This window comes from Gracilinanus agilis, chromosome 2, assembly GCF_016433145.1.
Source record: "Gracilinanus agilis isolate LMUSP501 chromosome 2, AgileGrace, whole genome shotgun sequence".
NCBI lineage: Eukaryota > Metazoa > Chordata > Mammalia > Didelphimorphia > Didelphidae > Gracilinanus > Gracilinanus agilis.
The window spans coordinates 406007147-406021698 of NC_058131.1; the positions used below are offsets into that span (position 1 = coordinate 406007147).

The window sequence follows — 14552 nt, forward strand, 5'->3', positions numbered from 1 at the left end:
TTCACTCTGCCCCAAACTCCCTTGCATAGGCTCACAATTGCACAGGTTATTTCCATTGCTTCTAGTGGTACCAATGTAATAGTATTTCATCTGGAAAGAAAGGGATATTTTTCCTCCCTTGACTATTGTTTGTTTTAAATTCAGGGAAGTGTCAAGCAGACTCCCTATGGACATGTGGGAGACTTTGAAACTACATTTCCCATGATTCCTCATGTCAAACAGGAAGTATGATGATGTAAGAGAGGGGATAAGTCTCCTGGGTCAGGAGGAAGTCACGCTCTTAGCTACCGGGCCGGGGAAGATACAAAAGGTAAAAATGGCTGAGGCAGTTTAAATACTTACAGGCACGTGGTCTATGATTTGTCTCTATCAGCATGGCCTTAATTAAACTACTAATTTCTCTTATTATATCAGTCTTTATCATTTTTAATTGTAACTCTATCCTAGTCTTAAAAATAGCCCAGGACTCATGACACATGAGCTCTGCTCCTTTTCCAGGGAATGATTACTGGAGCTCAGAAAACAGCTCCTTTTTCTCTACTCTTCAAGCAATATTTCCACTTTTTATCTCTACTAGAAGAAGGAGTGGCTGTAGACACAGCTATGGGATGGGAGTGGATTGCTTCAATGGGGCAATTCAGTAGGGAAAGGTAGAGGGAAGGATGGGGCAACAGCATGGGGACATTGGTGCCTTAGATTGCAGCTGGGAGAAGGAAGCTAGGAGTAGGGTTGGAGATGCCTCAGGTCACAGCTTGGGAACCAGTGCAGGGGAGAGAAGGAAACCAGGTGATATGTGGGAAGGGAGTTGGAGAGGGGCAGGGTTAGTAAATGAAGAGGAAACTGAAAGAGGGAAGGGGCCAGGGAGATACTCTGAAAAGCAGGGGAAGAGAAAGAAGGGGCAGGAGACAGAGAGACTAGGCACACTGGAAAAAACCTGTCCTGCAATTCCTTATATAGTTTTAAACTCTTTCCACACATTTCAATTGAGAGGAAATATACAGCTAGCAGACTATCTCCCTTTCCTACTAGAATAAAAGTCTTGGTGCTCTCAGGTGGGAGCATAGGAAGGTGAATGGATGCTCAGGTACATGGGGAAGCAGGTAGTGAAACAGGTAAGATGACAGGTGGGCAAGATAATACCTCTGAATAAGCAGACCCCTCTAGGCTGAAATTCCCAATAGTTTGACCTGCTGGGCTAATTAGACAGTCAATGGAGTACCCTGCTTCCTGTGTCAATTGAATTGCTAATTAATTCATGAACTTATGAAATGGTGTAGGCATGCCTGCTTCTTTGGGTACCTGCCAGGAAAGACAGTGGTAGTGGGCAGTGAGCCTGTAATCACACTTTAATAAGGCACAGAGGGTATAGGAGTGAGAGAAATGGAACAAAAGATGGGCAGGATACAGAGGCAGATGGACAGGATGGGGTGGTAGAGGAAGGCAGGCAGCATCAAGAAGAGAATTGAGGGAGGGGAGAAGCACTGAGAATCACTCACTAATCAGTTGTCACTGGATTCGAGTTAGGAGCACTGGGCAACATGGTCCTAGATGGAGATGGTAGAGTGCTGGGGGTGGGAGCATGAATTTGGGAACTCATTTTTATAGGATTTTGGTTTGGGACAGAAATAGTCTTATCTGTGCTACCTTGGGATTAGTTCATTAACATATCCAAATTATCTCAGAATTGTAAATACAATTTTAAACATATCCCCATCATCTCAAAATTACTGACACCATTTGATGTTACTGCAGATGTCTGGAAGTTCTTTGAAATTTACATACATTAGGACTAAAAGACTGACAAGAAGTCCTTTATGACTTCTCATTAAGCATATATTTTCTGCATGTGATTTTTGGTTAACATATGATATAGCTTGTAAATGATGAACTTTCCATCTTTAGAACAGTGTGCTATGTTTCCTTTGCAATCTTATTACCTGCCACTGTTGCTCTATACTGGCTACTTATAAACTTACATATATATCCACTAGAAAGACAATGGTGGTCAGGGGGATCGGAACAAGATACACTTTTAACAGGTGCCCTTTGTCATAGGAGCAAAAATGCAGAGCCATCTCCAGGCCTTTCAGTGACTTTGACTCCATCCCTGCGGCCATTTTGTTGTCTCATGGCTGGACAGTGACCCCTACTGTGGCCCCCTCCCAAGTGTATTCTACTCAAGTTTTGATTTATTTTCTGAAACTTTCCTTCTTCTATTGTTTTCCCTATCAAAACTTACCATTGTTTTAACCTTACCCCTTGGGCATCGGGATCACTGCCAGCCAATATGATGTGTGAAGTAAGGTATTAATGGAAGGTAATGGCTCAATATATCCTTCATCACAAATAACATTTGCATTTGAACAGGGCTTACAGGGAAATGTCTAGCTTCTCAAGTGGTGAGTAATGTTGCCATTTTAAGCACTATAGCCAGCGGGCAAGGGAGATATTTTTGGAAACAAGTCTTTCCAGGTTCTTAAATTCTATTTGATCTACTCTATCTACTTAAGTAAGAGCAATTGGGGCTGGGGTGCTAAGGAGCCTCTTTATCTATAATGATCAAAGACCAGAGCTGATCTAAATATTCAACTATTATTTCTAAGATCATTCACAATTTGCTTCCAACCTGATCTGTAACATAATTTGTTACCTAAAGATAAAATCATAAAATAGAAGGAAACTTAGAGATAATAAAGTACAACATTATCATTTTACAGATGAAGAAAGCTTACATGCTCTGTTCAAAGGTGTATAGGTAATAATGGTTTGAATGGGATAGAAAATTTAGAGGAAAGAGGAAACTTAAACATTTTGTAATATGTATTAACCAAAGTCCAAAGAACAAGGGCTAGCTGCACTCACTGGCAAACTAATGACAGGAGAGATAAAAAAAAAAATCAGGGCAAATGGCTTGAACTAATTTTCAGGTCTTTTTGATTCCTGGATTTGGAAATGACCCGAGTTCAAACCCAAGAGATAGTTAGGGTATATCTATGAATGAAAGGAGTGATCAACATGGCTTCATTCAGAAATGACTCATACCTGATTAACTACATTTCCTTTTCTGACAGGATTACTAGCTCAAATTACATAGACATAACATTCTTAAATTGCAATGAAACATTTGCCAGGATCTCTCACTATCCCATATAAAAGATGAAAAGATATGGGCTACTTGAAAAGTACAGGATGTCCCAAAAGTGTTAGCACAATACTTTAAGCTATTGAAGCTTAGGACTGTATTAAATTTTTAACCTGTATTTAGAACTATTGAACTGATTGGACCCCAAGATTGTCATTAATGGTTTAATAGCAATCATGGTAGAAGTCTCTAGTGAAACATTTAAGGAGGTTTTGCATTTGCCACTTGAATATTTTTTTAAGTTAAAAATTTTTTTTCCTTTTTAACATTCTTATCAATGCATGGATGACATACTTATTATATTTGCAGATGGCACACTGGAAACACAAGCCAACACATTGAGTAATAGGATTAGGATCTTAAAAAGTTTCCTGCAGGGAGCAGCTATGTAGCTTACTGGATTGAGAGCCAGTCTTAGAGATGTAATGTCCTGGGTTCAAATCTAGCCTCCAATATTTCCTAGCTGTGCTACTCTGGGTAAGTCACAGCCCCTATTGCCCAATCTTTATTGCTTCTCTGCCTTGGAACTAATACACGATTTTGATTCCAAGACAGGAAGTAAGGATGAGAGGATTGTGAACTGGGTGTCAGTGTGCCAAGGGCTCTTTCATTTCATTCTCATGAGAATGGACATTCATAAGCCCTTGTTACAAGTATTACAGCCCACAAGAAGTGCAAAATATAAGAGCAGAAGGCCTCCCTTTTATCCTGGTCCCTGATGCAAAGCTGGTCCCTCCCCTCATCCACCACTGGCTGGTCACTTGAGAGATATAATCTTATCTTGAAAACTAGCTAATCAGAATGCACAACTTACAGACCCAATTATCCTGGACCATACTTTTCTCCTGTCACTGAGGTTTCAATAGGTGTGCCTTTTTCTTGTTCTACTCTATTCTGTCCTTCTCTTGGGGGAGCAGAAGCCTCTCTGAGACTTATTAATATGCCTAAGCTGCCTCCATCTGGCTAATTGTTTTATTAACCCAGAAGTGCATGGTCTCAAGTCATGTGGTTTGTCTATTTTCACTTATTAAAATAAAAATGAAGATATTTTCATCTCAGTCAGCTCAGTTCCCAACTTGTGAAAGAAAACTCTTGCATTTTAGTGAGATACTGAACCTCTTGACCTATTCAGTTCCCAGTATACCAAGCTATTCATTGGTATCTTCCATTACTCTCACCTTGCACATAATAAATAGAAACAAGCTATGGATCATGGCTATCAGGGATGGATCATATCTTTCTAATTATGACTATAGGATACAGAAATCGGGAACCAGAAATAGCTTAAATAAGTTGGGAAAATCATGTGGAAAGTTCTTATGACAGACACAGAGAGAGGAGATAAGTCTTTATTATCCTTTCATCAGTCCCAAAGAACAGTCAATACCAGCAAAATCAGTCTATTCAAGTCACACAACTCCTGTCTTCCTCACCTTCCTCCTACCAAGTTCCTTATTTTTTATTATTTATGTATATATATATGTATATATAATAATAATTATTATTATAGAGTGGAGGCTTGCCTGCTAGAGCTAGGTATACTGGAACTGCTCAGACTCTAGTCTTAGAACTCATATCAGCAAATGCCTATTAAGAGCTTAGAGGCTTCTCTCTTTTCCTACAGTCACTGTGATATGGCTACCACTCTAGCAGCTATTGCAAAGTTAGATCCCTGCCTATGGGTGCAGCCACTACTGTACCCATCTCTGTGGCACCAGTGGTTGCATCTGCGGTCATCTTTGAAACTTAATCTCACTTCTAGCTGCTCTGGTTAATCAATCTCTTCTCCAGAGTTTTCTTGTAATATAAGAAGTTTCATTCAGATATGTGGAATTTTTACTCCTATTATTCATTTGCCTCTTTTATATCACATAAATATGCAGATAATTTATAATATCCATTAACTTTAGTATCCATGAAATCAACTAATTAGCAGATGCTACTTGTGATAATCCCTCTGTTTTCACCATAAGGATATTTATTTAACTATTTTCACAAGTGTGTTTTAAGTCCCTAAAAGTATGTCCAAAATGACCACTAGCCTTGGGGATAAAGGCGTCAACAAAGGCAAAATTTATTATTTTCTCGGCCTATTTGGTGTACTATGGATTGTCTATTGAAAATGACCAATAGTCAATAAATAGATATGTCCATCCGGGTACCATTAGATAGAGATAGATGTTTAAAAATATGTAGTAGTTTCCTGTTGAGTAAAGTTGAAATATTTCTGCCTGACATTCAAAGTCTTCCATAATTTAGTCCCTTTAATTTAATTTAGCTCTTCTGTGACTAACCTCTTTGAGAAGACAATGGCCTGACAATCAATTGTCAATCAACACTTCTACTCTCTTCTCTGTTCTAAACTGGAATTTGGATTCTAACTTCATCATTTAACTGATCCTGTGCTCTTCAAAGTTACTAATGACTGTTTAATTGAAACCTCTAATGACCTGTTCTCAATCCTTATTTATGTTGACCTCTCTACAGCTTCTGCCACTTTTACTCCTTGATTTTCTCCTGTTCACACTCTTCTCCATAGGTTTCTTGACTCTGCTCTCTCCAAGAACTTCTGCTGTCTTTCTGACTGCCCTTTTCAGTCTTTTTTGAGAGATATTTATCCAGGTTATGTCCACTAACTTTGAGTATTCTATGGCTCTGTCCTGGGCCTTTTTCTCCTTCTATATTATATGTCTTGGTGATTTCATCATTCTTCATAGATTCAGTCTTTGTGTAGAAGATTCTTAGATCTATTAATTTAGCTTTAACCTTTCTCTTGACCTCTAGTCTCACTGCTTATTGGATATCTTGAACTGGATTTTATATACATATCACTACTCAACATATAGGCCTGCCTCAGAGATATTATGGGTTTGGTTCCAGACAACTGCAATAAAATGAATATCACAATAAAGTAAGTCACATGAATTTTTTGGTTTCCCAGTACATATAAAAGTTATGTGTACCCTATTCTATACAACATTCCTTTTTTAACTCCGAGCATTTTCCTTGGCTGTCCTACATGCCTTGGAATCTCTCCTTCCTCATCTCTGTCTCCTAACTTCTTTGGCTTCCTCCAAGTTTCAAGTAAAGTCTTACCTTCTTTTTTTTTTAACCCTTAACTTCTGTGTATTGGTTCCTAGGTGGAAGAGTGGTAAGGGTGGGCAATGGGGGTCAAGTGACTTGCCCAGGGTCACACAGCTGGGAAGTGTCTGAGGTCAGATTTGAACCTAGGACCTCCTATCTCTAGGCCTGACTCTCAATCCACTGAGCTACCCAGCTGCCCCCAAGTCTTACCTTCTGTGAGAAGCCTTTCCCAATCCTTCTAATCAGGATGCCTTTATGAGATTATCTTCAGTTTCTTGTTTGTCCATAGCTGTTTGCATATTGTCTCCCCTTTTTAATTGTGACCTCTTATTGTTTTTGCTTTTCCTTGTCTTTCCAGCACTTAGCACAGTGCCTGGCTTAGTGCTTATTAAATGCTTGTTGATAGGGAATTCCAGAGCTGGAAGGGGCTTCTGAGAAAGGACTAAAGGAACATAGCCGAAAAAATTTCAGAAGTCTAGTTTTACTCCTTCCTTCCTTCCTAATAATTAGATTAAATCTACAATGCCCATCTTTAGATTTAAACATCTCCATTTTTGGTTGGTCTGTAACCTACATGTGTTAGAGTAACAAATCAGAATTTACTGACTGCCTCATGGGCAGTCCTAAGAAAAGCATCTGTTGTGATTGGACATGTAAACTAAGAGGAGGCTTGATGCAAAAGAGGACCCTTTAAAAAGGGACCTCAGTCAGCTAGGCTGGGTCTTCTGGTTTGTGAACAGGACCTGAAGGCAATCTTCTGGTTCTTGCTTGGATGTGGAGGAATGCTGGACCTGGGACCCTGAGACCTTGGTGAGACTGCTCTTAAATCTCTCTCTTAGAACTACATGTGGTGAATGAAGAAGGCTGACTCCTTTAACCTCTCAGGAGGTACTAGCCTCCAGGAGGCTCCCTGGATTGTGAGAAGCCCTTGTGGCTAAAACCCTTGTTAATTGACTTTTAGACTCTGGATGGGCCTCTGGAACCCTGCTTGAATAAAGCCCAGAATTAAATACAAATCTCTTATTCTACCCTCTTCTCATCTCTCTACTTCTACTCTCTCCTATATATTTGTAAATAAGCTTCCTTAAACATCATTTTAACCTGAGGTTATTCTTAATTGAGAATTGATAATTGTTCAATTCCCCTGGCGACCAACCTTTTAATATATTCAACCAAAACCCCACTTTTCCTCCTTACATTTGGCTGACCACTAAGGTTGTGCCAACTACCCTCAATCTTCTGATATTTTCTTGCCTCTTCTTTCACTCTGTAAATCTCAACTCAACACAGCTGAAGAGGTGAGTGCAAATTTTTTTTCTCCTTTTATCTTAAAATAAATAGCACACAGCTGTTTGAATTTTAGCTGCAGGGTCATAAAACCCCACCTAGGGAATTGGTTCCCCAACCTCCCCTTCCCACCCTGGAGAGAGGATTCTATCTTCTAGTTATTTTGCCTGCCACCAGTACTCAGTACTGGTTGCTTTCCTTATCAGCAGCAGCTGCTTTGTTTTTTAACTAACTGTGAGGGCCACACCTAGAGAAAAGTTTTCAGTTCCTTTCAGAGGGAAAGCATCTCTGTTCCATGCCCAAAACAATTTCATCTCGTAAAAAAATCTCCGTAAAAAGCTGGAGAAAAGTCATTGAGCTTAGCTCAGTTTTGTTATTAGAGAGAGTGATTGTTACAGCTGAAATTAACCAGTTTTAACCTTGTTTTACTCCTGAAAAAACTTTCTTTTTTCCAAGCTCCATATTTCTCTAGAATTAAAGTAAGAAAGCTGGGGAAATTAATCAGGAAACACAAAAAAAACTGGCCCTTTTTACCTTAAGAGGCTTTTAGAGCCCCAAAAAGGCAAAAAGTAATTTATAAAAATTCCATTTGCCTCAGAAAAGCCCCATTTTGCCCATAAGAGGAAGCATGTGGATTCTAGTGTTTTTTTTACCCTTAGCAGCTACTTAAACTATACTTAAGTATACTTAGCCTCAGACAAAAGGTTCCTAGCCTGCCCTCCACCCAAAAGTTAATTAAATCATCAAATCAAGGTGTGACATACTTAAAAGTGTGAAGTACTTAAAGGGACCACACCCTTACCTGTAAATTCTCACACCTTCACCTTAAAACCCTAGCCCTTGTAATCTAGCCAGTAGCACCATGTACTGGCAAAAAACGGAATTACAATCAGTTTAACAATTAAGTAAACAAAAATGTGGTCAGAACCACTGAACACCTTAGTGAATAAATGCGTCCTCCAGGCTGTCAACTATATAACTAAACTTGGACAAATGTTGGTTCTCTGCTGGTTCGTTATCCCACAGAACATATTACAAGGGGGTATATCTTGCACTGTACTTGAGTGTGCTTATAATACTTGGAGGTAGAATGGCTCATTTTTACCTCTCTCAGAGAGGATTGAAAGAGATCCTAGAGAGACTAGCAAAAGATTCATCTCAGCCTCTCCAAGTACAACACACTTCCTATCCAACCCAAACAAATGCCCCTTCTAATATACAACAACCCTGGAAACCATAAGCTCAGCTTGATTGTAACTCAAGATAGGACAATGTGGAGGAGAGTATAGAGGAGATAATGGCATCTATAAAAATCCTTGGAAAGTATTTAAAAAGAAGAAAACTCCAGCTTAAGAGAGACTTATCTCTCCATACCTCCTCATTATCAGAGTCTTTGTCCCACTCTGACTCTGTTCTTCCCACTACTCCACTGGACCCTCCCTAAGTCCCTGCTGCTGACCAAAACCCTTCCCTTCCCTTCTCCACTAATCACCAAACAGGGAACCTAGAGTCAGGAACAGAAAATGATGCAGCCTATAGCTTATTCCCCTTAAGGGAAGTATCCGCCTTCAATAAAAACGGGGAGTTGGTGCCTATAAGACACCATACACCATTCAACCCTCAAGATTTAGCTAGATTCAAAGAAAATATGCCTCCTTTTGAGTCAGAACCAATATTAGTTACGAAAAAATTAGAGAATATATTCCAAACTTATTACCCCAATTGGATGGATGTTGAAAAATCTACTGGAAACCTTTCTAACAAGAAGTGAGAAAGATAGAATTATCTCTCTTGTCAATAAAGAGAAAGGTAGGGGAGTAATTAATTGTCTAGTCCAGAATCCTAAATGGAATTACAATTCAGACCCAGATTACACAAAACTCTACCAAGGCAGAGAAGCATTATTGTCTAATAAGCCTAAAAGCTGGTCAAATTTCAGAGAGACCAAACAATATACCAATGAAACTCCCTCCCAGTTTGTGGATAGACTTATTGAGGTGGGCAGCACATATATGGACTTGGATTTGACCAGAAAACGAGATATTAGACAAGTATATAGACTATTCATTGAGAATTGTTGTAAAGTGGTCAAAGACTACTTTAAAACTGACTGCCCAAACTGGGACTCTATGGATCTTGAGGAATTGAGGAGGGTAGCTTCTTATGTTTTTAATGGCCATGCACAAAAATGTGAGGAAAATAGTGACTCAGTAGAGGATTTAAAGACAGAAGTTAAAATGCTAAGAGAAAAACTGAAAAAATGGGGAGAAACCATAGCTCCTCTCCAAGAATCTAACCATCAATCCCTTACCTGCCACTTCTGTGAGAAGGGCCACACAATGATGAACTGTAGGAATTTGTTAAGAGTAATCAGAAATAACACCCAGTTGAATAATAACTATAGAAATAATGATAGGAATAATAATAATAATGATTCCAGGAATCACAACTTAAGGAGTGAGTGATAAAAATCCTAGGAATAAAAATCAGGAAGATAACTCATACAAAATGATCCAACATCAATACATAAAAAGTGCAGCTTGTCCACGCTATACCAAGGGTGACAATCCCCCTTAGCATGGGGGATTTCAGAAAAATGCCCAAGCTATGGATCTCGAGGAATTGAGGAGGATAGTTGTATGTATATTTAACGGTCACCAGAGGAAAAATGAAGATGAGGCCATGGTAGTCATGAATAAGTTAGAAAGCATTTACTGCTCTTATAATCTCTGGTGGTCTGGAAGTCAACTCAGCTGGAGTCTTCAGAGTAGTGGCTGGTCCAGTGTGGTGAACTCTCCCCTTCCTGCTGCTGCTGGTGCCAACATCACTGCTCCTGCCATGCCTCTCACCAACAGTCTACCTGAGATGAGCCAGACATGCTAGATGGGGAAGAGAGCCAATATGCTCCCAGAGATCACCACAGTTGTGGGGTTCCTCTCCAACTTGTTGAGGACCTGGGGCTGTGTAAGTGAACAGAGGCTACAAGTTTTCATCAGGACTCTTCAAGGGGCACTCACGGAACACTATAAATGCCACTGGTTCCCAGAAAAGCCATTAAAAGATTCAGGCTACTGCTGTATCCTAATCAACCACAAGATGGACACCATCATCAGCAAGGTAGCCAGACAGATTGGATTCAGCCTGCCTCAGCTATACCATCTGCTACCCAGGAAGTTGATCCTTTGGGTGGACCCTTATGAAGTGTCCTACCAAATTGGGGAAGATGGATCAATTTGTGTCCTCTATAAGGCAGGGCCCAGTCCATCTTCTTATGGATTTTTCACTCCATGACCTACACCAGGGGACAAGGTGTACAAAACTTCCAGCACACTGGAGGAACTCAGCCTGCCTGGGAAGGTCCATTTCAAAAACTGTTAACCATTCCAATAGCTATAAAAATTGGAGGAAAGGACTCGGATTCATTGCTCACATGTAAAGAGAACACCTTCTATTGAAACTGATTGACTGTGTCCTATCACAAGCATTGGAGATAATAGTCCACAGAAAAGTGGACATCATTTTTGGGAACACATCAAATTCCTGAATTTTTATTTTACTACTGCCTTTTACCTTCCTAATAGAATATTTTATCTTTTTCCTTTTTTTTTTAAATTTCTTATACTTAGAGTACATTAATCAATATTACTTTTTGATTCTGCAGTAATATGTTTAAAATATATTTGCTATAATATTAATGCAATCCCACAAAGCCCTAGACTATGGTAACCTGTCATTTATTGTTAAATATTTTTTTCATTTTTTTAAACATTTATTAATATTTATTTTTTTGAAAAGTTAACATGGTTACATAATTCATGCTCTTACTTTCCCCTTCACCTCCCCCCCCAAATTCCCCCTCCCCTCCGTGGCAGATGTGTATTTCCACTGGTTTTAACATGTATCATTGATCAAGACCTATTTCCAAATTGTTGATAGTTGCATTGGTGTGGTAGTTTTGATTCTATATCCCCAATCATGTCCTCCTCAACCCATGTATTCAAGCAGTTGTTTTTCTTCTGTTTCCACTCCTGTAGTACTTCCTCTGAATGTGGGTAGCATTCTTTTCCATAAATCTCTCAGAATATTGTTAAATATTATAAGACTGTGATTAATGATTCTGTTTGATTCCAGAAGAAGGGAACAACAGAGCCACCATACAGTGCAAGAAGCACAAGGTCATGGATACCAATCAGTCCCATTGGGATTGATAAGAAACTGCACAGTGCCATGGAGCACAAGGTAAAAAAAAAGATCATACCAATCCAAGTAGGATTGTTGAACTTTTATGCCAGTACTAAAGGACTTGAACCTAGTATGAGACTTGAAGTTGCGATGCTTGACATATGTTAAGTAGGACACTTCATACCACATTGCCAGTCAAGTACTGAAGGTTGGTCATCATTGTGGCTCCCCTATCCCTGAGAATAAAGGTAAATTATGCCTGGGAATGACACTTCCCTTTGTGAGATCCATATTGCTGAAAGGGATTCAAGCTGCAGAGAGGGGTTCAGGCTACATCACAGAATTCCATAGTGCCCCCCAGAACTCTAAGAGAGGGGGAAGTTAAAGGCAGTTGGAGTTCTGGCATAAAAAGACAGGTCTCTCTACTTGCTTGGTCTTGGGTCCTGGATCTTGAGTCTGGGGGCTGTCTCTGCAATCTGGGTGACTCTGAGCTGAGCTATTCAGTTCCTGACTTCCCTTGCTGTTTTACTTTGGTTAGACCTCCAACAATATCGGTGTACCTTAGTTTAGCTATTTTGATTTAGAAGAAGAATATTTATAGGGCTAGAGAGCGGATCAGCCATTCAAGATACCTTACCCACTTTGGGGGCAGGGGCTGATTTTGACATAACTGAGAGTTTCCCTTACATTATCAGTTCTAATCCATCCTCCACCCCCCATTCCCACTTATCATTAAACCTTTATCAAATGGGAACAGTATCTATATCTATCTCTCTCTATATATCTATATGTAGATCTATATATATATAATCAAATATATATATATATATATATTTCAGGGATATTCTCACAACATCCTTAAGCCAAGTTCCTCCTACATGTAGCCCTGAAGTTAATCCTAATTCTCTGAGCCAGTGAGCTTCAAAGACATCAAGCTTCACCAATCCTATCCTATAGGGAAATAATTCAGAGAAAGTTATCATCTTTAGGGGTTTAACCTTTCCTTACTTACTGTCTTGGCCCAGGAGTTAAATCAGTTTGTCCACCATTACCAAACTGTAACTGACTTCCCAACTGCTTAGTGGGAGGGGGGAAGTGAAGGAGCACTTTCAAAAGATCCTGCCCCTCCCTTCCAGTCAATCCTGCTTGTGTGTGTGTTCCTCCAAAGACCAAAGGATTAGAGAGATTACATTGCCACAGACACCTGACATCTTACGGTTTCCCTAATACAACACCTTTTACATAAAAATCTAGTCCTTTTTTCTCTTATGATATGGCAACTTGCTGTAGTCTTAGCTGTCAATGAGTAAGTGCAATACTGCATTTTGTCCTACAGATTTATGGGATAGATTTTACTTTAATTGGACCCTAATACAAGGGCCTATTATGAATTTATTCTTGTTAAATCAGAAAATCTTATATACATAGATTTTTGATATTTTGATCCCGATTTTGAAATTTTTTTCTGTCTCCCAAACATAATTTTTTCTTCTATTTGTTTTTCTTTTTATGCTTTTGGTTTTTCTTTTGATAAATGACTCATACACCCCATAACTCCATGATGTATTCTGAGCTGATCTGGGTGTTGGTAAATACCCTCTTCAGGGGAGATTGTATTTTTATAAAAATCCAAGTTTTAAAATTTTGTTCAAGAAATTTTTCAGGAAAAGAAGTGTGCTAATGCTTTGAAACCAGAAAATGGACTATTTGCTTGCAGAAACCTATGTTGAATCAAGATGATCCAGAAAAGATGCCTGCAGAAATCTACACTGAATCAAGATGATCCAAAATGAACTTTGGGGTGCAACTAATTGAACTTGAAGGGATTGAATACAATTATTGTGAATTGTAAATTCTTATGCCCAAGGGGATTGTCCCCTAATTGGCCTTTTGTCAATGTGCCTAGCAAAACATTGGTTTTGTTCTCTCTCTTTCTATTCTTCTACTTACCTCTTATCTCTAACTATTGTAGTTAGAATTTTAGGGGTACAGGATGATTATGTCAAATGATCAATTGGGAAGACCAGTCTCCCAAATGATCACGGGGGGGGGGGGGGATTGTGATAATTAGATTAAATCCACACTGCCCACCTTTAGATTTAATCACCAAAAGGTGAAAACATCTTCATTTTTGGGTGGTCTGTAACCTACATGTGCTAGAGCAAATCAGAATTTACTGACTGCCTCATGGGCAGTCCTAAGAAAAGCATCTGTTGTGATTGGACATGTAATCTAAGAGGAGGCCACAGGAAGTGATGCAAAAGAGGACCCTTTAAAAAGAGACCTCAGTCAGTTGGGCTGGGTCTTCTGGTTTGTGAACAGGACCTGAAGGCAATCTTCTGGTTCTTGCTTGGATGTGGAGGAATGCTGGACCTGGGACCCTGAGACCTTGGTGAGACTGCTCTTAAATCTCTCTCTTAGAATTACACGTGGTGAATGAAGAAGGCTGACTCCTTTAACCTCTCAGGAGGTACTAGCCTCCAGGAGGCTCCTTGGATTGTGAGAAGCCCTTGTGGCTAAAACCCTTGTTAATTTACTTTTAGACTCTGGATGGACCTCTAGAACCCTGCTGGAATAAAGCCCAGACTTAAATACAAATCTCTTATTCTACCCTCTTCTCATTTCTCTACTTCTTCTCTCTCCTATATACTTGTAAATACACTTCCATAAAAGTCATTTTAACCTGATGTTATTCTTGAGGATTGATAATCGGTCAATCCCCTGGAGACTAGCATTTTAATATATTCAACCCAACCCTCTTTTCCTCATTACACTTTCCTTCCTTCCTTCCTTCCTTCTTTCCTTCCTTCCTTCCCTCCTTCCTTCCTTCCTTCCTTCCTTCCTTCCTTCCTTCCTT

General features: G+C 39.4%; 1 protein-coding gene across 1 annotated transcript; it reads left to right on the forward strand.

Moving 5' to 3' along the window:
• Positions 1–10396: 10396 nt before the first annotated feature.
• LOC123233862 (protein BTG2-like) lies at positions 10397–10804 on the forward strand. Its single transcript, XM_044659897.1, has one exon. The coding sequence runs from the start codon at positions 10397–10399 to the stop codon at positions 10802–10804; it is 408 nt and encodes a 135-aa protein (XP_044515832.1).
• The last annotated feature ends 3748 nt before the right edge of the window (positions 10805–14552 follow it).